This window comes from Melanotaenia boesemani, chromosome 18 (assembly GCF_017639745.1).
Source record: "Melanotaenia boesemani isolate fMelBoe1 chromosome 18, fMelBoe1.pri, whole genome shotgun sequence".
Classification (NCBI taxonomy): domain Eukaryota; kingdom Metazoa; phylum Chordata; class Actinopteri; order Atheriniformes; family Melanotaeniidae; genus Melanotaenia; species Melanotaenia boesemani.
Window position 1 is genome coordinate 24,392,171 of NC_055699.1, and position 22,939 is coordinate 24,415,109.

Below are 22,939 nucleotides of genomic sequence, written 5' to 3' on the forward strand. Positions count from 1 at the left end.
TTAGCCCAGTGATGCTGGACTGTTGTGGAAACAGTTTAGCCAATACCTCAGTAAGAGATGTAGCTATTGGTTGTCCTAAAAGTCACTAAATTATGTAATCTAATTTGCATACTTAACCTGATACACTGAAATGGACACTGCACCGGAGAGGAATAATTTATTTAGCTGTAATTGTCTTTTGTGAAGAGCTCTGGTTTATTTTTCGACAGGAGCTGCTCTTTGTTCCCGTAAAGCAATAAACTGTTTAGCTCTTTCTACCACCTGGTTTGCATTATTTGAGTCATACAGATATTTAAACCTATCTAGATGTTGGTGTCTTCATCAGATTGATGCCTTTCAGGAACAGAAATGCAGCACTTGGTTTCAGGGTTCATGAAAGAACTGGGTTTATATTTACGGTTAGGATTATGGAAATACTGTGGTCCTCACACAGATGGGAGTACAGGTGTGTGTTACAGGGGCCTTAAACATTGGCCTCTTAGTTCATTAGGCTTCAATGGACCTTTCTCAAGACTCCTGAAATGTCCTCAAGGACCACCAAGCAGAGATCATGGAGCCCTTTCAGAAACAAGTTTATGATTCAGTCACTTGACGCTTAAAAAAATTAAAAGCTGCACATGGACTCCTGGGCAGCCTAAAACTTATGGGAACATAGAGTCCTGGAATTTAATAAAGTATTTATAAAATACTTACAATCATTTCAGGGACAATGTGAGATTAAACTAATTAAGCAGCTATGGCACATGCTTAAGAACCAGGACCTCCTAAACCTGCTTAAGGATCCCTGGAAACCTGTTTAGACTCCTAGGAGCCTTTGAAGTGGCTGAGTGGATTTTTTTTCTGCACAGCGCTGCCATCTGCTGGTGAGCTGGTGGACTTTCACGAGTTGGATCAGGAGGTTTAGACTCCATTTCTGTTTCATGCTCTCAAGCTTCATTTCAGAGTGAAGGATGCTTCTTTGGTAGGACTGGACCTTCCATGTTAGACTTTCCTTTTGGACAACACATAATAAAACCCAACAAGTAGGGACATGTCACAGCAACCACCAATGGTTTGTTTCAGCCCATCAGGGAGGATTTATCACACAAGAAAAAACTTTCCTGTCCAAGACCCCAAATCAAAACCAAAGGACCAACAATCCACTGAGTTGTTTATTATTTACAAATAATGAGAAATATACAAAATTTGATAGTGATGAAGGGATAGTGATCCTGAGAGCCCAAAGAAAAACTGGACTTCTCTCACTTGGTTCTTAAAGCGGTTCTAACCCTCATCAGGATTCTTCAGTTCCAACTCATCTGTGGGGAGTTTTGCTTTGGATTATTGATTTACTGTCACCTCCATATTCTTTACCTGCCCGACCAAAACTGTTTGGTTGCAAAAACCTGAGGAGAGTCCAGGCTACATTACAGGTGATACCTGAGACCACCTGCTCTGTTCAGAGATGGTTCTTCCAGTTCAACATAGATGACATTACTGTCTTCAAATCAGTGTTCGAGTGCATCGTGTTTGGATCAAAACCTTCCGAGTTCCCCTCCTGACAGAGATGATATTCTTGTGCCAGTTTTTCCTGCCTTCTCTGTTCATGTTGTTTCCAGTTTGGATAGCCACAGATTTGACGTTTTATTGATGCTTTGTGTTCCTTCAGTTTTCCCTCCATCCTCATAAGAACATTCTCAGCCTGATGGTGTAAAGCCCAAACTCTGCGACCAGTTAGAACTGAAGAAGCCTTTCAGATGAGAAGTGAAACATCTTGAAGAAACAAAAACTGGTAGTTTTGACACTGGGAAGAAAACAGTTTCTCCAAAAAGCCATTTATAAGTTTCGATCCACACTGAACAGATGTTAAACAGCTGTTCAAGATCCTTTAAAAAGGACTCACACAAAAAATAAAAGATAAAACACCGGGTCACCCTGCTGCCTTCTGAACACAACACTCACAGATTAGGAAAAAAAAATTAAATTCATATTGCACAAACTAACCTCAATCTTCGTCTGCACTGTGCGTGTGAGTGCAAAGCATTGTGGGTACAACACAAAGCATTGCTGAAATTTCCCTGAATGAAGGCCATTTTATGATGTGATCTGGAAACAGGATCCTTTGAGTTTGAGGAGCTCCTGATAGTAATTAGAAATGGTTGCTGATGATGCAGCTGCTCAGAGTCTCAGATCGGATTTTTTTTTTATTAATCTTGTGCATTTAATCATGGAGTGAAGTTCAAACAGACATATTGCTGACAGATTTGGTTTACATGATAAAAATGTGAATGCTGCTGGTGATGGAGAGGTGAGGAGTTTTAACCTCACATAGAAGTGTGTGTTCATGGTTCAGATCTGCTCCCTGATCCTCCAAAACACTCAGGACACTCAGTTTCTGAGGAAAAGGTGAAAATGGCCGCTGCTGCGAATGTCTGATGGAAGGTTCAGGTGAGGAAGATTTATTAAAAATGACATGATGACAAACTTAAAACACAGCCGCAGGTGTGATGATGTTCCTGTAGTGTGCAGCTCTCAGGATCATCACTTTAAATAAAAACAAAAGCTGCAGTGTCAACTCCAGGACTTTCCAGGTCATTATGACATGTTCATGGTCTTTGGGTCTGAAACTCAGAAGATCCCCCCTGTGGCCATGGTGTAATACTGCAATCCTTCCTGCTAAAAGTGTTCCAGGATCTTCCAGGATGTTTAAACACAGAGACGATAAAACGGTCCGAATTTCTTTGGAAACTAAAACATTTAAAACATTTTCCTCCTGATTGTCTTCAAAACTAAACATATCCTCATCATCCTTCCAGCTGCCACTGCTGCTCCTGCGAGGCATCACATATCGCCACGGAAACGTAACCCTTTGGCCCAACTGGCTGAGAGGCAGCAAGACACTGACCAACTGAGACCTGGTAGAGCCGGTTAGACTTCTACAGGAGAGGGGGAGAGAGAGAGATGGTTAACGTTATTGTCTCTATGGAAACTCTTGACCATCATCATCCTCTCGAGTGTTCGTCTCACCCCTAGGCTCCACTGCTGAGAGCCCCCTGAGCCGTGACATTTCATCAGTCTGGGAGGGTCAGAGGTCCTGACCTCCGATACGTCCAGACACAGCAGACCTGCGAGAACCAGCTGCCCGTCTTCATCATAGGCCCAATCCTGCACACATGAGTCACATAATCAGGTCACATGATGTGTTCAGTGGAAACACACTAAATGCGTGTTCTTTTTTTCACCTGTTCAGGGTCTCGGGAGTCACACGGTCGCAGGACAACAGTTCCACCCTTCTGACTCGCTCGGCCCTGGGCCATCAGACAACGACCAGTTGCTAGGTTACGGAGCTGAAAGATGGCCGACACAAAGGATGAGAATGGAGGACACTCAGTCAGTTTGATCTACAAATAAAGTCCAGCCTTGTTAACCCTTAAAACTCAAAGACTTTTTTTTTTTTTTTTTTACTAAAAATGCATGAAGAAGCTCAACATTTTTAAGTCCCAGTCAACATTTAGACATAACCTTTTCAGGACAGCCTCAGTTGTCAGATTTATTATGTAAAATGATTGTACCAATAGATATAGCACCATAAAGGTCAACCAATACAAGAAAACTAACTAACTTATTACTACCACTACTTTGTAGAAATGACACAGATGGACATCATTGTCATTTTAAGCTCTGATTGGTGAAAAATTTAACAACACAGCATCTCTGAGCAACATAGTAGCGATACAGATTTTTTTTTTTTTTTTTTAAATCATGAAAATGTAATAAATAATAGTACTATTATAAAACACTTGTGGATTTACCATATAGAGTCTCTGAAAAAATGCATTTTGTGGCTCGATTGTGAACTTCCCATTCCTGAGAAACTGTTGACAATATACGCGATACCACTCAGGTACACTGGCTATCTAAAAGTTTTAAGGGTTAAATACTCATGAATACTCTGATGAACAACACTCAACATCACAATTCACGTTATAAATTCCTACAGAAGCTGTCAGGTTAGATTTTTCCTACATGATATGTTTAAACAGCAGGCTGAGTTCAGGTACCCGTCCTCGTTGCAGGACTTTGGGCCGTCTCAGGCCTTTGTTGATGAACAGTGGCTGCTGCTTGTTGCCGTGGGCAACAGTCTGCATCTCAGGGTAGATTGTTTCCAGGTACCAGCGAAACGAGTGACACTGCAGCCGCTTCCTCAACGCTACGCGCTCGCTGATGTTGCCGTAGCTCCGGTCACGTAGCTCCGGACGTAGAGACAGATACTGCTCCTGATTGGACCAGAGAGACGCAAGACGTTAGGTCAGAGGAAGCTAGAACATAGCGTATCTTTGTGTGTGCGTACCTTGTACTCGTCCATCCACACATGCGCCAGCCGCAGAGAGTTGTGAGCCATGGTGTCCTGTCCTCCTGGCGAGCCGTAGGGCCGTCTCTTCCTGAAAATATGTCCGACTCTGGAGCAGGGAATGATGAGCAGCTGACCGCCACACATCCAGATCTGAGCAAGAGGCATCCACACACAACGGCAGTGAGAGAGAGCGAGGGTTAAGTTAGACCCCGCTTCAAGCTCCAACTGAAAACGACACATTCACTGACAATCAGTAAAAATGACCTCTCACCCTGAAGGAGATCTCCAGGTTCTCCCCACCCCAGATGTCCATTCCAGCGTCGTATTGGCCGAGCTCATTGAAGTACTTCCTGTTCATGGCAAACAGCCCTCCGGCCATGGTGGGAGACCTGACAGGAAGGAGGGGAGCATTAGTGGGAGGCACTACTTCAGAAGAAGGCCCAGATCCCACGAATAGTACCAAATTGAGCTTTATTGATCCACCCTTTGTTCATCTGATGGATCAGTTGACCTGTTACCTGATTGGTCCAGACACTCCATCGGACCCGTTGAGCTCAGAGGGGGGGACGGGGTCCCACTTGAAGTGCAGCCCCCAGTTGAAGCCCCCTCGGACGATGGGGGAAGGCGAGTATGCAAGCGTGTCAGCGGAGATGATGTCGATGACGGGGCAGACGACGGTGTGGTGGTCCTTCTGGATGGGGGCCAACAGAGGCTGCAGCCACGCCTGGTTCACCTCACAGTGGCTGTCCAGGAAGACCAGGACCTCACCTGGACACAGAGACAGGCGGACACTGGTAATCCTGGGTATGGAGGTGGTAGGTGGGCAGCAAGATGTGAGAATGTAGGATGGAAGGATGTAGGGAACCACAGGTATGCATCATGCTGTAGTGTCCTTGAGCAACTCCTCCAGAACAGACAGTCACTCTCCGTCCAGGAAGGAGAGCTTCCATTGGTCGTTCCTGCTCTTCATGCCCTCTCTCAAGTGCAATACATGCAAATTACATTTTGGAAATTCCTCCGTGAAATATGTAAATTGTCGTTGTCATTCTTATTGAGTATCCTTTTTAGGATTAAATTTCCATGTTGTGGGATCAATAAAGTCTTGTGTCATCTTACCGGTAGCATGAGAGGCTCCGATCATGCGTCCTCTGATGAGTCCTTCCCTCTTCTGGTTCCTCACCAGTTTCACTTTCCCCTGTAGCTCCTCTGTGACGTAGCGATCCAGGTTGTCCTTCAGCTCCTCTGTAGCAGTAAACACACACAGACTTAAAAACTGTTCAGTGTACAGGTGTTTTCCCAGGTAGATTCAGAACCAATCAAACGCCTGTTACCAAGCTCGCTGTGGTCATCCACCAGGATGATCTCATGCAGCAGGTAGGCCGGCGTTCGGTCCAGTACGCTGTGGACCGTCCTAAGCAAGGCGGAGAATGCCTCATTGAAGAAACAGATCACTACGCTGGCAGAAGGTAGAGCCAGAGGATAGGATTTTTCTCTACACCTGAGAGACAGACGGGAAACATAGAATGGGTCATCGGGCTCAGCCTGCAGATTTTAAACCAGACATTTATTATGCAGCAAATGGAGCTGAATGCGCTGGTCATGTGACCGCTGTTAGAGAGCAGCTCGGTACAACATAAGCTGTTTCACACACACATTTAATCCTGGGAGCAGCTGTCAGCCTGACTGAACAGCCATCAACAGGTCCTGGTCTACAGCTGCTTCTTACCGGGGGTCTCTGGTGTCGGGTAGCTCTCTGTGATGGCCCAGCCGGGTCGAGATAAGGACGTTAAAGGCGTGTCTGTGGTATCCGGCGTCTCTGACCTCCTGATCTGCTTCATTGAAAATCATCCCTGCAGACAGACAGTGTGAAATTATGAGCATGACGATGTCCTCATGCGGATGTATCAGCCACTCTGTGGATGCAGTGTGACGGAGCTGCACTGTGTGTAATAATGAATATCTGATTGGTTGAGGGGGGGGCTCCACATCCTGCTATCAGATGAAACCAGTATGCATGACACTCCCTGGGATCACGGGGAATTTTCTCCTCATTGATCTGCAGCATTCCTCACAAAGACAGAACTGATCAGAACCTCATGGCGGTCTGAAGGTTGTCAGGTGATTCAGATTTATTTATTTATCACTAGATGTAAACAGTTTCCCTTTCAACTAGATTTTCAACATTTCTGTTGTGTTAAAGCAAAAAAATATGTCTGGCTGGTCTTTGACAAACTACAGATTTAGCAAAGCTGTTTAAAACCTGTGTACGGTATGTAGAGGTGTTTTAAAAAGGGTGCATTCACACTTAGGCTGGGAAATTTGGCAAAAAAATACAGGTGAAAAAGAAACCCCATCCCCCACCACAGAAGGTATGTGGTGATGTCACTTCCTGTTATTTTCAAAACATTTGGTGTTTGTTAAACATGGTGGCGCCCAGGATCTTTGCGTTAGCTGCTAACGTGAAAGGTAATAAGCTGATAAAAAGTTCACAGGTGAATGTAAGCCAATGGTGGATCTGAATTTAGCATCATCTTGGTGAGAGAAACTGATTTTGGATGGAAGTAACACGGGCAACCTTTCAGTCGTGTATATATGCTAAGATCTTGCAGAGCATCGGTAAGTCACGCAAGACTAGGGTCACTGTTGTCACCGGACAAGGAAACAATCAATTGCAGAGTTTTATGACTCGATATTAGATTAATTAAATTTGAATCAATTCAAATTGATTGATTTTTTTAACCCAGCTCTTGTGAACACTGCACTCCTCTCATACATTTGGTTAAATAACTCAACTGGTTGTAATGTGACTATAGCCCACATTAGTAAGTTAATAAATTATCTTTATTTTTTTCCTCCCAGCACGGTGGCAGAATACTAGCTCTGTTTACTGCATCATTATTCCTGGTTTCAGTGTGAGCTGCAGCTTGTGATGAAGTCAACCCTGACACCAGAGGGAGTGATTTTCTGATCAGCTCTGACGACACTTATCTGCTTAAAAAGCTAAAAACAGACACCATTATGTGGACACACACAATAAAAACAACCATATAGTTTGTTTCCTCCTAGATTGAGGAATACACACTGAGTCCTTTGAGAATTTTATGGCTAAAACTTACTTTTTGGGTGGGAAGGGTTGAGATTAAACCTACTAGCAAACAACAACATTAACTGTTTATCCTGTGTTTTTAAGTTTAATCCATCTGTCAGTGACAAATTTAAACATTTATCTGTTTCTGATGAGTTCTCAGACTCTTTTTATCTGAAGTGAATGTGACTTGAGACAGAGTATGAAATCCCAGTGAGGAGGATTACTGCTGAGGATTAAACCCTCAACTCCACTTTCCACCATTAAATAACAGCATGTAAAAGAAAAAACCAAAACCTCTGACTTTAAACCATCTGACATCATCCAACCCGCCACTGCAGGAGTTTCCTTATCCTGTCCATGTTTCTAACATGAATTCAACAAACGGCATCAATAAATCAAGGTTCCCTCAGTGAGGCATCAGAACCAGAAAACGTCCTATCTGCAGTTTTACAGTGTTCCCATCAGCACCTGAACACACCATGACCACTCACCCATCTCTGGTGACAGCTCTGCCCCCTTATTGGCTGGCAGAGGGCGACGCCCCTTCCGGTGGTCGGCCAGTCCTCTGGTGATGGGCTGGCTGCGGTGCTGTAGGGGGGTCCTGCCATGGCCAGGCTCCGCTCCCATTGAGAAGTAAAGGAACAGGAGAACAGACCAGGTGGCCGAGGTGGCGAGGCAGCCGTAACAGAAGTACCGCAGCGTGACACTGGCCATGGTGGCCGAGCGAGCATGGCCTCACATTACACTGCTGCAAACAGAGAGAGAAGAGGTTACTGGGCCGTCTGGTGGATTTTATCAAGCCAGTTCACCTCGTCATGGAATCCCAGATAGCAAAAAATGTTTGGGTCAAACGTGCATTTTTGGCCCTAACTTACGCTGTTGACTAAATGTGGGTGTGGTTGCCAAAACTCAGCCCCATGGTAAATAGTAAATGGACTTGTACTTACATAGCGCTTTTCCAGTCAGCTTGCTCACTCAAAGCGCTATACACTACCAGCCACATTCACACACACTCACTCATACCCCGATAGGCACATCCGGAGGCAACCTAGGGTTAAGTGTCTTGCCCGAGGACACTTCGACATGTAGTCAAGGAAAGCCTGGAATCAATCCACCGACCTTCCAGTTGACCTCCACATGATGCCCACAAAGAAATAAAGAAGGCTTTCCATATTAGGAACACTTCTAGCCCACGGGATACTTTCCAGTGCCGTAACTGAGCCACAAGTGCCAAAAGAAGCTTGGGTCTATCAGTTTACTGCTGTTTTTTTGTCTTGTCTCTAACTTTTACAGCAAATATTCCTCAAAAATAGTCAAAATTCATATTTTTCTTTAGTCTTCTTTTTTTTCTCTCTCGTTAGGTAATTTGATGAATCAGCGTGACAATCATTCACCTGCTCACACAGCAGATCACCTCAGGGGTCAGAGGTAACACATTGAAGCATCTCAGAGTTGCTGGCTCAGCTCCAGTTTCTTATTCTGTTGCCCCTTCATTTAACTTCCTGAAAATAATACGTTATGTCCAGATAAATAACTTACTTTGTATTTTGAGGTCCACACTAATCTATATAAAGACTAATAAGCAGGAACAAAAGACTGCATGTAAGGACAGGTGTCAGGTGTCCTCGGTGGTTAATAATTCAACTGCCCTGAACGCATCACTCTCCTTCAATCTTAAAGTCAGTGTAATCCAGCCGGACCTCCTCTCTTAAACCGGAGCCGTTATATCCAGCTCACCGGTCCTCATCACCGTTACGGGTGAAAGGTGAGCTGGGCGTGTGAAACTCGTCTAAACCAAAACAACAACAACAAAAACGGACTGAAAATATACCCCTCTAACAACAAAACACAAACATGAGAACTGAAACTCAGTGTAAAATGCATTAAACCGGATCAAACTGTCTTGACAATGAGACAGAAATCGTGTTAAATAAAAATCTAAACGACCAGCGTCCTGTACTACATACCTGGTAATTGTAAATTAACGGGTTTTAGGTGGGTTAGAAAACTGGTGTCCGATAATGGAAGTCGCTAGCTTAGCAACTGTTAGCTGATTTCAAAGATAGGTTTTGTTGAAAAGAATCCCTTTCAGCTAATTATACACGTATTAATTTGATATTCTGTTTGAAGAGTCGGACTCACACACTGTAAACACGCGCCACTGGCTCATAGCAGCTTGCTCAGCGGCACTCCGGTAGACGGCGTCAGGATGCAGGCTGGTTAGCCAGGGCTGCTAAAATTAGCCAAATTTCCAGCGGAATTCTGAATAGAGGTGCAGAGCTTCAGCCCCGCAGCTCTGATATAAGTTTCGTCCACACAGACTGTCCACACGCACATCATCGGGTCAAATGACAACGGCCACGTGACTTCCGCTTTGTACGTCCACAATAAAACAATCCGGTTACACAAGCCTTCAAAGTAAAACTTTCCTTTACTTCATCTCCTGGGAGAGTTAGTGACTTTTTAATTTCTATGAACTGCGTATGTATTCTGTGAATTTGGTATAATTTTGAAAATATAGTAAAGTGGGGTGGAGACTAGTTAAGACTAGTTTTAGGTGTTTCCCTGTCCTTGGTCTTTAGTGTTACCTGTGAATTGGTTTGTGATGGTTACTGTGTTTTGCAGTGTTGGAGCTCACCGTGTGACTTTATGTTTAGAGGATCTTGGTTGCTGTGTGTGTAGTTTCATCTTGTGGCTCCTCCTTTACTTATTAAAGAAATGGTGTATGTTGACTTACAAATTAAATAATCTGACCTTGACTGTTACTTATACGGATTTTATACAGGTTGTTTCATGAGTTGTAATTAATAAAGTATTGTCATGTCTCTTAAACTACCATTTTCTGCATCATTATATATCATGCCATTACGGTATTCTGCATAATTACATAAAACTCCCCCCAGTAAAGCAAATTTGTTTGGCACTACATGGCAGCCAGACCATCAGACTGCAGCCATGATGCAGGTAGAGAGAGTAGAAAACCCCCCAACTTTAAACTAAAAGCAAAATAACAGCCATAAAAATGACAATGGTGATATAGTAGATCCTGTTGAAATAAATAATGAATTAAGTTAAAGCTAAGTAATCTACAAAGTTTACAAGTTAAATATGACTTTATGATTACCTCCTTAAAATCCTTCAATTTTTACCTTTGTTTGATGAAAGACTTGCTGTGCCCCAACTGTTTTAACACTAGAAGTCCCAGGAATTTTGATATCTCCCTAAAGTCCCAGAGAAGGGTCGAAAGACCTTTAGTCCAAACTGACGACTCTGCTGGCAAAAATTAGCATCTCTTCATTTGTAAATGCAGCCATTACCTGAGGAATGCACCCATTGCATCCAGCCCCTCCTTGTTACCTTGAAACGTCTGGTAAATTCTGTGGCAGTGGGGGATGGTGGGCTGAGGGGGATAAATAGTAGCTAGCTTCACCTCCAACAAATAGAAGGAAGCAAAATGCAGAGGCGGCTTACAACTCAGCAGGCATTGGACCTGATCCTCAACGATACAAACCCTTGTGACTCAGATGGAGAAGAGATACAAATTCAGCTGGATTCGGACTCTGACTCTGAGCAGTCTTCAGGTAAGATTTGAAACTATTATTGAACTTTTTGGTATGACAAATTTCTTTCTTTCTGCTTTGTCCTGTACTGTGAGTTGCAACACTGGAATTTCTCCATTTTTGTACAAATAAAGGATTTTTTTAATCTTATTTCCAAAACATCCTATTTTCGTCCTCTGAAATTGTGAAATTGTTTACCTTGCAGATGATGAGACTGCTCCACTGCCAGAAAAGAGGGCTCGGTTGGGAAGTGAGAGGACAGAGATGGCTAAAGATGGCACAGTGTGGCATGAAGAACAGCTGGGGACATGTCTCAATTTCACCCCAATAGAACCATACGGCACAGATGGAGAGCCAACTGCTAAGGCCAGAAGAAGTATCCGGACTCGTCTTCAAAGCTTCTTCTGTTTTATAACACTTGAAATGCTTCGTAGCATTCAAGAATGGACCATTCAGCATGCACGGCAAAAGGAGCAGGCAGAATGGTTCATGAACCTCCCAGAACTAATGGCATTTATTGCAATTATTATCTTGCGGGGGGTGAAGAAAGTTCCATCACTACGTGACAATTGGTCAGCAGAGCTGGGAAACCCACGAATCATTGCTACTATGGCCCGAAACCGCTTCCAAAACATCATGCAACACCTACGCTTTGATAACATGTTCACACGCAGTGAGCGAGTGGAGACAAATAAGTTTGCTGCAATTTCTAATCTGTGGGAATCTTTTGTCAATAACTGCATCAGATCTTATAACCCTGGTCGACACATCACTATTGATGAACAGCTTTTCCCGACAAAGACTCGCTGCAGTTTTCTGCAGTACATTGCAACAAAACCGGACAAATTTGGCATAAAACCGGACAAATTTGGCATTAAGTTTTGGCTGGCTTGTGACTTGAAATCAAAGTACATTTGCAATATCCTGCCATATCTTGGCAAGGACCCCAGTAGTCCCAGTGGAGAGAGACTCTCTGAGAGTGTAGTGATGAGGCTGATGGAGCCGTTCATGGATAAGGGCAGAACTGTAACAACAGACAATTTTTTTACATCGCTGTCCCTTGCGCAACGACTGCTTAGCCGGAAAACCACCATCCTTGGCACAGTCAACAAGATTCGCCGGGAAATTCCTCAGTCAACTAGACAGAAGGACCACACTAAATTCACCACTCGAGTGTTTTCCACCACTGGTGCAACACTCACAGTATATGCGCCGAAACGGAAAAAGACTGTCTATCTTCTCAGCAGCATGCACAATGTGGTTGAGACTGAGAATACCACCAAAAGGAAGCCAAACACTGTCACACAATACAACACCACAAAGTGTGGTGTGGATGTGATGGACCAGATGGTGCGGGAGTACAGCGTGCGTGCAGGAACACGGAGATGGCCAGTCGCCGTGTTCTACAACATGATCGACATGGCGGCACTGAACGCTCATGTTCTTCATAAGGAATGCACCGGAGTGCAGGAGAGAAGAGTGGACTTCCTGGTTGAGCTCGCGAAAGAGTTGGCCAACTCTCATGTGAGTCAGAAGAAGGCACATAAGGAGCAACTGCTTCAGCAGCAACCTCCCACACCTAGCCCTGGGAAAAGGGCAAAATGTCAGGTCAACCATCGATGCAAGAACAATTGCGCAACTGTAAGATGTGTTGACTGCTACAAATACACATGTGGCAAATGCAGGATGGAGATACCATGGAAGTGCCAAGCATGTTTGGACTTAGCACAGACGGACTGCTGAAAGAGCAGAAAAGCCATTCACACAAGGGCATGCCACTGTAGCCTTGTGTAAATATTTGTGAAATTGTTTCATTACTTGCATTATTTTAACTGTTTTGTTGTTTTTTTTATGACAAAAATAAAAAGCATTGGAAAAAATTCACAGTTGTTCTTTTATATCTTTGTCATGTTGACATTTATGCCCTCTTGACTTAGACACTAATGCTTCTGGACATTTTACTCACAGACCCTGCCTGTACCACCACAATCAAAAAATGTTCATTTTAAATATTCAAAATTGTTCATTGCTTGGGCTTTTTGGACATAAGGTACATGAACATTGGGTTAGAAAGTTTGAAAAATTGGTCAAAAATTCTGAAAAATTTGTATTTTTTCATTTGTATGAAAAGAGGAGAGCTGGACCTTTTAAAGTGATTTTTAAAAAAAATATGAATTCATCATTTTGTCATATCATTCTAAATTGTTTGCTTTTTTATTGAAGGCCCACAATGATTATCTTTTTTTTTTCTTCTAAAAGCACACAAATGTGTCGAGGAGGTATATATCATATATCATATCAAATATATTTTTAATTATTTGAAATATACTAGAATGCAGGAAAACCTTTCTGAATCTGTTTGAGGTCTACTCCAATCTCATACTCAGGGGACCAAGCAGTGTCTCAAGCCAAGCTTTGGGCAAAAGTTGACAGTCCAGTTTCAAGAGTCTACAGTGTCTCCCCTAAGTATGCGCCCTCCTGGGGTGTGCCAGTAATTGACTCGTCTACAAACAAAAGAAGCTGTTCGCAGCTTAAGACAGGATTTTAGCTAAAATCCTACTGGTCAATCGACCCATCTCTGGGTTGTAAAGGTAGAAAGGTCCATTGACCCCTCTCTGGGACTTCTACTTTGTATATACAATTACTATATATACTTGTATAAACTATTATACTATTGTATAACTATACTGTGCATATTTGTTTACTGAAACATTCTCCCAACTAAGTTACTTTTCTGTTGGATAAAATAATTTATTCTGTAGAAACAAACTAAACCTGCAGCCATACATTGTTTGAACAACAAAGACATTTAATTTTTATGTGAAATATATGTAAAAAAAACAAAAAAAACTTGAATATAAAAAAAAAACTGCTGCTACAGATTAACTTGTTAGTTATAATGAAGTTATAGTTATAGTATATATAAAGCTATATACATACTTGTCATGAAATTAGAATATCATAAAAAAGTTGATTTATTTCAGTAATTCCATTCAAAAAGTGAGACATTCATTACTCAGAGACCGACATATTTAAAATGTTTATTTCTTTTAATTTTGATGATTATAACTGACAACTAATAAAAACACCAAATTCAGTATCCCAGGAAATTAGAATATTGTGGGAAGGTTCAATATTGAAGACACCTGGTGCCACACTCTAATCAGTTAATTAACTCAAAACACCTGGAAAGCCCTTTAACTTCTGTTGGCTACACAATCATCGGGAAGACTGCTGACCTGACAGTTGTCCAAAGGACGACCATGGACACTTTGCACAAGGAGGTCAAGACACAAAAGGTCATTGCTAAAGGGGCTGGCTGTTTCTAGAAGTGTTCTAGAAATGTTTGCCAACTGAAAAGTATGAACATGAAAAGACATAAACATTTGAAATCTGTCAGTCTGTGAGGAATGAATGTCTACATTATACAAGTTTCACATTTTGAATGGGATTACTGAAATAAACCAAATCATATATACATATAAACAAAACAAAAGAAAAAAAAAAAGAAAGAGAAGAAAAATATTTTTTTCAGTTTACATCTTGGCCAAATCTGGCCACATTCAGAAACATCTATTCCAGTCCAGGGATTATTCCTGGTATGACATCTTTGCAGATATTCAGTTAGTACACAGTACAGTTAGCAGAAGAGCGCTGGGTACACAGGAAGTCACTGGTGACCTCTTTATATCCTCTGGATTCAGTCAGACGACTTCCTGTTCAAGAAATGAGAGAAACAAGCAGAATGAACATCTGTCAACTCAAAATATGACATGGTTGGTAGATTCATTCACTCATTCATTTATACATTTTCTATACCGCTTAGTCCAAGGGTCGCAGCGATGCTGGAGTCTATCCCAGCAATTAGCAGGTGAGAAGGTACACCCTGGACAGGTCGCCAGTCCATCGCAGGTTTGGTAGGTTCATTATGACCAAATAAAATCTTAGTGAATAAGTTTCAAGCCAAACAAATAGTCTTTCTGAATTTTATTCTTCCCTCTGTCACATCATTTATAGCAAACATAAATTTAGGGCTCAGCATACACACCAACAGGTATCAGTAATGGTATTATCAGCTGTCTGTGCATCATTCCTCTTCTATCTGGTACACACTGACCTGGTTCTTTATTATCCCGAGTCAGAGTGGACATTTCCACAACAATGAGAACAATCCTATCCGAGTTTGTATCATATGAACAGAAAGTTTTATTGTTTATTGTCTGAACCAATAATAAAAGCAGCTTCAACACTGTAAATGTTTGTAATTAAGAAAGAAACCAGATATAAGACACACATAAGTTAACGTCCTTGATGAGGAGCCCATTCTGCAGCAGTTACAGCTGGTATTTTTTTAGTGAAGCAGAAAGTAGGCTATAGTCTCTTTCATTTAAAAACATTACAAACCAAGGCCTCCATTTATCAGTCATGCGTATGGAGATTTATGTGTATTTAGTGTGTGAGAACATTTCCATGCAAAGTTTAAATTTACCATCTTGTACTTATGAGAAATGTGTGCAAATGAGCATGGCATAAAATGTAAGACAATTTGTGTTTGGTCAATTATTTATCCCTTTTAATAATAGGTATTATAAAAAGCCTGATTAGTTTCCCTTACAACCAGGTATAACCTGGATGAAGCTTCTGTGGAATGAGCCACACAGCTAAACGTTCCCTTCAGAACGGTGCTAAAATCCCATGTAATGTTCTCCTACTGGTGTTCACTCTTACTAGCTTTATGAACTTACAAAAAAAAAAAGAAGCTTTTCCTCTCTTAAGTGTTGTTGACAAACATCATAAACATGTAAACAATGATGCTACTTTCAACTTCATTATTTAACTTTATTGTTCCATTACCAGAAAATAAAGAAACATCATTACTATGCTGTTACGTTCTGTTACCAAAAATGGTTAAGCAGCCCTCTAGTGGCGAGATTCCTTGCAGTAAACCTATGTGTTTTGTCCCCTCAGTCCTTCCGTAGTTAGTTCAGGTATAACATGGAAGGTAAGATGTTGTTTTTCATGTTCTCCTTTATGGCGAGAAAAAATTTGTTTGTAAGTATTCTAATTTAATCCATTTAGTCTGTTCGCGCATGCTAACCGCTAGCTTGGCAATTGAATTTTTCTATAGACTTTAGCCCTAAGCTAACTTTAACGTTTTTATACATTTTGATGTGTAATGTTACGTGATTTCTCTGAGACAATTAATATATTTTCAGTGAGATACTGATTTTTTTGTATGTTTGCCTCATTTTCCGAAGTAACTTTCCTAAGTAAAGGTTTAAAAACGGATTCAGCCTCGGATCTTGCTTGGGACAGTGTTATCTAGAGATGTGGCGTTCATGAACGAATTGATTCTTTTGGCCAATTCTTTTAAATGAACGATGGGAACCGATTCACAGCTGTGAGCCGTTCATTTGTGAGCCATTCTTTTTAAATACAAATTTTCAACACTGCCTTCATCAAATCATAATAGAAAACATTTATGCATATCTCAGTTCATGCATAAAAAAACAAGCCTTTACAAACATCAAAATAGAATTACATAAGAATATAAACACTCAATGAAATCTTTCACACAGTCGCACACACACACATGTAGATACACACACACCAAGCTCTGAATACAGCTGCAGCTGCACATGTAAGTTTACATCAGGGATTGTAAAAGTGTTTCAGGTTTTGTACAGTGTTTTTTCTGAAATGTAAAGTTGTTTAGTTCTTGGTAAAAGTGTCTCAGCATTTTGCTTTTGTTTTGTAAATGTAAATATGGTTTCTACAATGTTGTTTTGCACTTCCTGGCCACCGTAGGTTTTCCTCTCCACTGTGTACTGTGCAGCTCAGGATGGAACAAAGAGAAGATTTGATGCAACCCGTTGGTTTCCTAATCTAAGTAGTTACTTTTATGAATTGATTTATATGAACACTATTGACATAAATCTGACTAATAATAAAATTAAAGCTTAACTGAATTGGACTGCATTAAGTAAAGCTTACTTGTTTATTTTTTCATGTTTAGACATCTTAAAACTTATTAAAATTGGTTTAACTACTGATTATGATTATAATTCAGCTACTTTCATCAAAGCTCTGTATCTGATAAAAAAAACATTCTCGCCAACAATGTTGTGTTTGGCATCAGTTTTTGGTCTGAACACTGACTCACTGCCATGATGATCAGTGTTAAAGTCAAACTAGAAGAACATGTGGATGGATAATAAAAGGACATATCATCACGTTGTTACCAAGTCTTACCTTCCATGAGGTTGTAAAGGTTGCAGTAGTTGGTACCATGGTCTTTAATGGCATACCAGTTCTCAGAGATGGACATGGCCTGTACAAAAATACAATTACATATTACATAACCATGATTATGATATTCATTGTGTTGTTCATAACATGTTCCTATTTAGTTTACAGTATTTGTTTTTATTATTATAATCATATAGGTGAGTATGGATTAACTGTCTGTGGTCTATTGCTGCAAAACCATGAAATAAAGTTAGTTTCACTACTGTTAAAAACATGTAAAGCACTTTGTGAGTAACTTGGAGAAAATTGTGTTTAATCTACAAATATCAAGTAATCTGAACAAATGTTATTAATTTTACACTTTCAGACATTACAGACTGCACAAATATCAGTATTTTGTTGACTGGTTTTTACCCTCAACTTCACAGACATGATCATTTTCATGTTTAGAAGGCTTCCTGTGCATACTAAATCTTAAATGCAAGTTGAACAGACAGCTCTAGGTGGACACAAGCCCTTCATTTATACTTTAAATACACATATAATGTTGCTGAAACACAAACAATTCAGATACATGCAGCTAGAAATCACAGCACAGAAGCTGTCTTTAAGGAAGGAGGTTGGTGGTTTTGGTAGATGATGCTACGACATAAATTCGGGATTTTATTAGAACATAGAAACAGCCCTGAATTGATCCAACTCTGTTCTGTTGATTTTTGTTGAGTTACTCACATCCACATTTAGAATTGTGTAGGAGGTGAGGTCCAACTAAAACAAAAAACAATAAAGACAAATTCTTCAGCCTCCTTGGGGACGTAAGCCACTGTCTTGTACCATCACTGATCATGATGAGTGGCTTTACCCATTAATGGAGAGGTAGCCTGAAGCCTTGTTAGCCTCCTCAGAACATATAATGTGGTTCATAGGGCAAAGATATGGATCCGAGCATCTTGGTATCACAGCTTTCCCTGAGTCTCAAACACCAAAAGCTTCGGGGTTTGGAATCTGTGGAAATATATGACAACTAGCCTGTGTTTATCACTGTTGCTGCTCTTTGTGAGTCAGAAAAGTTCCACTTTAAAGTTTAAGAAGCTTTACTCAGTTCTCTCTCATTGTTTTCTTTGGTTATTGCGTTTAGCTTTGGCTTGCATGTCTCAGCTGGTAATGTTGGGCGATGCCTTCAATGAGTGGAGGCATTTTGCTCTGTTAGCATTGCTGTTAGCATAGCCATGATGAAGTCAGTCAGTTTTCTCTTTATTTATCCCCATTTTTTCTTTGATTTCATATGTATTTTTACATTCACCTGATTAATCACTTATGTTGTGGCCTACAAGCCAGGATGTTATGCAGTCTTACTCATTTCATCTCAGAAAAACCAAGAAACATTTATAACATGAGACTGAGAAGTGCTACAGAGTTAGACATGGACAGGAATCATTGGCAGTGGTTGGCTAAATGTAATTTTACTGGTTTCATCTTTCTAAAACTGTAACATGAAGAATTTGAGATGAATGAGAACCCACTGAAACATGACAGGAAGTGAAGAAGTGGTAGGGGACCAGACGGAAGTTGATGTCGTCCACGTATCTTTTAAAAGGAGTTCTGTGCTTGGCAGCTATGAAGTGGACCGAGGCGGACTGCAGCTGCAGACAGACAAAACACTTTGTTTAGTTTTTCCAACACAGACATTGTTCTTTCTTTTTATGGTTTTGGTTAATGCAAACCGTCCCACACCATTTTTCTAATTTTTTAAAATAGCTTTTTCATGCTTGGCGCTGCTATCACTGGCTGCTGACATAAAATGATGAAAATTTAACTATAAATATATAAAGTTTAATAAGCTCTTGTCTTATTTAAAGACAGTAAATGGAAGAAACTGGGAAAAGAATGCATAAATAAATATGAACCTCAAATTAAGAAAAAAAAAGTAGTAGAACTTTGAAATCACAACAACGTTGTCTTACAGGATCAAGTTTTTATTTGAGCAAGATGCTTGCTTTTATTTCTCTAACATAAATTGGAAAAAAAAAGATTTGAAGCACAATGTCAAATGGATAAATAGAAAATGAAGCAGGTTCACTCTCAGGAATTTAATAAAATCTTTATTTTTTAAAGTCCCCTTATGGAAAGGTAATACCAGTCAACAGTGGCATGGTAATGTGATGCATCCAAACCTTGTACAGGCACCTCTGTCCTCCCATTGTGCAGCCAGACATGGTTCTCCATTTCTTAATTTGTGAAACCAGGGATTCATAAACCGCTCGACAGGGTATCCCAAAGTACCTGAAAGGGATAAAACACATTCAGCAGCTGCATGCGGTTCCTGCAGTCATCTAAAAAAGACATTTTAAAGCCAAATGACCCCATATAGAAAGAATAGGCTCTTATTATCAGACGCATTTTTAAGTATGCTGTTCACTGAGACCTTTAAAAGTTGATTTCTGCCTTATTGCTTGTATAACAGCTGTAATATTCTCTGCTATGTTTTAGATTTTGGACTACTTTGAACTAAAATCAGAGAGAAAAATTTTTCACACAAAGAAACTCGCCAATTTGTTATCTGAAATTTGTTATCTGTTAATAGCATATATACACAATGGAACAATTATCACATAAGAAATAGTTATTACAAAACAACTCAAAGAGCCAGAAACATTCCCAGACATTTCTCAGACTTTGTTTTCTACAGCTAACAGCTTTGGTCAAGGCAATCAAACACAGCACAGTTAAATAAGTACTAAAGAAATAAATCATACCATTCTACTTTGCATTGCGCATGGAGAGGTCCAGCACAACAAAACCCAGACGAACCAACCACCAGAGCAGCTGCAAAGGCCCAACACACTGGATGCATTCTGCTCCAAACAGCATCAGAACGTTCTCTCTGTAAACTCAAATGAAACGTCTGGTAACTGAGAGGCAAAAAGGGGGGGAAGTCTGCAAAATCACAGGATGATCATGTGTTTTTCCAATAAGGAAACTGCCTAAATTAAATTTTCTTCAAAAGAAGATAGAATAAACAGACGCTGCAGAGATATTTGGTTTATAGAGACACCTACAGGCAGGCTGTAACATTGCAGGAGAGATACCCTCAAAGCATTGGCTTTACAGGTTTTTGTGTATTTATAAGGTGCATTTATAGGGTTTTAGGGAACTTGTTTATGGGTCCAGTCCTCTGATAACAGGCTAATTCAAGCGGTCAAATACTCTGTTACACATCCTGCTGTTGTCCTTCTGCCTGATAAGATTGAATCTATTGTAGTTACCATCACTGGTCATGGCAAGGATCGTTATAAGACGCTGCCTCTGCAGTTCAGGATCAGGGTGTGTCTTCAAAATCTTCTCAGATTTACCAAATAGGAAGTAGAGATTACTATGCTTATTCAGGGGCTTTATGGGGCCCGAAGCAAAATTTGATTTTAGGCCCCTGCTTTAGACCACCTTAGCACTACTGTCGCTTAACTTCTACTGGTGATTGATCATTTCATACACTGTAAATGTAACACACTTACATCTTACTGGTGATACTGGTGTCACTGGCTGTAGTTTTTAAGCTTAATGAGATAGAAGAATCCTAAAAACTGTCTAGTATGAATTTGCACTATTTAATATACAGTGTGATGTATGTGTGTGGCGTACTGAACTTGACATTACAACCTAACATCTAGAAACTGGAATGAGGGAAAACAAATATAATCTAAGAGGTAATTTAATTTTTGAAAAAACCCAGGGTAATAACCAACATTAAATGTCCCTGCAACTGTTGTGGGTGTATTGAGATTGAGATTTTTTCTATCTTACTTTACCATAGGCTGTGTATGACAACAGGTTTCACTATGAAGTATCTCAACTGAACGCTGTCTTTTCTTGCTGAGTGATCTCTCTCATGTCATATTTGACAGCAGCATGTTGCAGCAGGAGCCCGTAGTGAAGGACTTAACCTGTGGGGGTCAGTATGTGTGACAGGTTAAAAATACAGGTTAAAAATTCAGGTTAAAAATGCTTAAAAAGTATATCATACACAGTTGGAAAGTATTTAATAGTGAAATTACAAGAGTTAAAAGAGTAATATTTCATGATTGTTACATGGTTGTTACAAGAACCACGTACCTCCCCCTATCTGACGGAGCGGAGAGAGCAATATATGCATTTGTTTTACAGGGCTGCCAGTGCCAACTATCACGCATCGGCCGTGAGACTCACGCATTTGAGGGGCTTCTTACGCTCTCACGCTAAACCTCCGATTTCAATTGCTGGAATACACATCAAAAGCAATGCCGGTGTTCTGTCTGTTTAGCATACATTGTCAGATCAGCATACGCATTGTGCGAACTGACGACTGCACCTAACCCCTAACCCTAACCTTAACCCGCATGCGCATTAACGTAACGCGTGCTACTCTGAAGCGTATGCTAAACTGACGGAACACCGGCGTATACGTGAAAAAGACGCAGCGTCGCGTCGCAGCAGCGGTTCACTCACTGCTCATAGATCAGTCTGACACGCAGTGGTGATGAGGGGAGATATTTCAGCTTCACAAACAGCAACGATGCGCAGTATTTTTTTCCTAGTTTTTTATAATACAACTGGCAGTTTTGCTGGTTCTCCCTGTCTGAGCCCCATGTTTAATATTTTTTAATATATTTATTGTGATTGATTTATTTAAAATTTCTTCCAGTTCCAGTGTAAAATGTTCTTTAGTGACTACTGATGAAGCATGTGATTGTTGAAGGGGTGTCCCAATTCATAGGGGTTGACTTTCAGCCCTACCGCTTTTAAGGGGCAAGTGGCAAGGGGTAACAAAGAGAAATGGGATTGGGCCTTATTCACATTTCCGCACATTATTTTGGGAATATGGATTTTATTTAGATCTTTACACCAATATACGTGTAAGTTTACATCACACAGAGACTGAAAATCATGCACAGATAAAACATGTAAACTTATTACCAAAGTCATAGCAAAATTAACAAAAGATAAAAGTCCCACATCCAGTATATGAAAAGAAATATAACCATAAATTTAATTGCCATTGCCCCAGTATATTACTCTGCCTGGCCAAAAACAAGTCACCACAAAAAATTAAAAGGCCACACTCTAATATTTGGTTGGACCTCCTTTAGCTTTGATTCTAGCAGCTTCTCTGTGTCATTGTTTCTAGAAGCTTCTGCAATGTCACGTCATTTATTTCCATCCAGAGTTGCATTCATTTTTTTTCACCAAGCTCTTGTATTGATGATGGGAGAGTCTGACGACTGCACAAATCATTCTCCAGCATATACCAAAGATTGTCATGTTAAGTTGTCATGTTGGAATATGGCTGTCATCAGGGAAGATGGAATAACCTGCTCATTCAGAATATATTCATGTATCAGCTGGCTTCATTCTCTGGACACATAATGTTGCTGAACCTAAACCTGAACATAGACCTGACCAACTGCAGCAACCCCAGATCATAGACTGTGATTTACTTTATTCATTCATTCTCTGTATTGCTTATTCCATGACGGGTCGTGGGTAAGCTGGAGCCTATCCCAGCATTAACAGGTGAGAGGCAGGGTACACCCTGGACAGGTCACCAGTCCATCACAGGGCCAACACATAGGAGACAAAGAACCACTCACACTCGCACACACTCCTAGGGAGAATTTAGAGTAATCAATTAACCTAACACGCACGTCTTTGGATGGTGGGAGGAAACCGGAGTAC

General features: G+C 40.7%; 2 protein-coding genes across 4 annotated transcripts; both read right to left on the bottom strand.

Moving 5' to 3' along the window:
* Positions 1–1,962: 1,962 nt before the first annotated feature.
* galnt11 (UDP-N-acetyl-alpha-D-galactosamine:polypeptide N-acetylgalactosaminyltransferase 11 (GalNAc-T11)) lies at positions 1,963–9,775 on the bottom strand. 2 transcript variants are annotated; one of them, XM_041968575.1, is made up of 12 exons: positions 9,564–9,775; positions 7,913–8,169; positions 6,060–6,183; positions 5,665–5,831; positions 5,450–5,575; positions 4,852–5,101; positions 4,605–4,722; positions 4,331–4,483; positions 4,041–4,256; positions 3,222–3,326; positions 3,007–3,144; positions 1,963–2,915 (listed from the first exon to the last, which is right to left on the bottom strand). In XM_041968575.1, the coding sequence occupies exons 2-12, from the start codon at positions 8,133–8,135 to the stop codon at positions 2,784–2,786; spliced, it is 1,752 nt and encodes a 583-aa protein (XP_041824509.1). In that variant the 5' UTR covers positions 8,136–8,169; positions 9,564–9,775; the 3' UTR covers positions 1,963–2,783. The 2 variants fall into 2 exon arrangements, with proteins under 2 accessions (XP_041824509.1, XP_041824510.1); XM_041968576.1 differs by lacking the exon at positions 9,564–9,775 and adding an exon at positions 9,389–9,500.
* A 3,954-nt stretch (positions 9,776–13,729) lies between these two features.
* Positions 13,730–22,743, bottom strand: LOC121628459. Of its 2 annotated transcripts, none has more exons than XM_041967482.1 (6): positions 21,037–22,743; positions 19,987–20,114; positions 19,405–19,513; positions 18,754–18,873; positions 17,234–17,312; positions 13,730–14,697 (listed from the first exon to the last, which is right to left on the bottom strand). In XM_041967482.1, the coding sequence occupies exons 1-6, from the start codon at positions 21,037–21,039 to the stop codon at positions 14,606–14,608; spliced, it is 531 nt and encodes a 176-aa protein (XP_041823416.1). In that variant the 5' UTR covers positions 21,040–22,743; the 3' UTR covers positions 13,730–14,605. The 2 variants fall into 2 exon arrangements, with proteins under 2 accessions (XP_041823416.1, XP_041823417.1); XM_041967483.1 differs by having other exon boundaries at positions 21,032–22,743.
* Between the last annotated feature and the right edge of the window lie 196 nt (positions 22,744–22,939).

Excerpts from the sequence above, each read along its gene's own strand:
- galnt11 (XM_041968575.1), bottom strand. The coding sequence starts at position 8,135 with ATGGCCAGTGTCACGCTGCGGTACTTCTGTTACGGCTGCCTCGCCACC. Across the intron at positions 5,832-6,059 it reads CCCGACACCAGAGACCCCCG|GTGTAGAGAAAAATCCTATC; the intron begins GTAAGAAGCAGC and ends TCTGTCTCTCAG. Across the intron at positions 4,484-4,604 it reads ACCTGGAGATCTCCTTCAGG|ATCTGGATGTGTGGCGGTCA; the intron begins GTGAGAGGTCAT and ends CCTCTTGCTCAG.
- LOC121628459 (XM_041967482.1), bottom strand. Across the intron at positions 19,514-19,986 it reads GCGCAATGCAAAGTAGAATG|GTACTTTGGGATACCCTGTC; the intron begins GTATGATTTATT and ends TATCCCTTTCAG. Across the intron at positions 14,698-17,233 it reads CCTTTACAACCTCATGGAAG|GAAGTCGTCTGACTGAATCC; the intron begins GTAAGACTTGGT and ends TTTCTTGAACAG.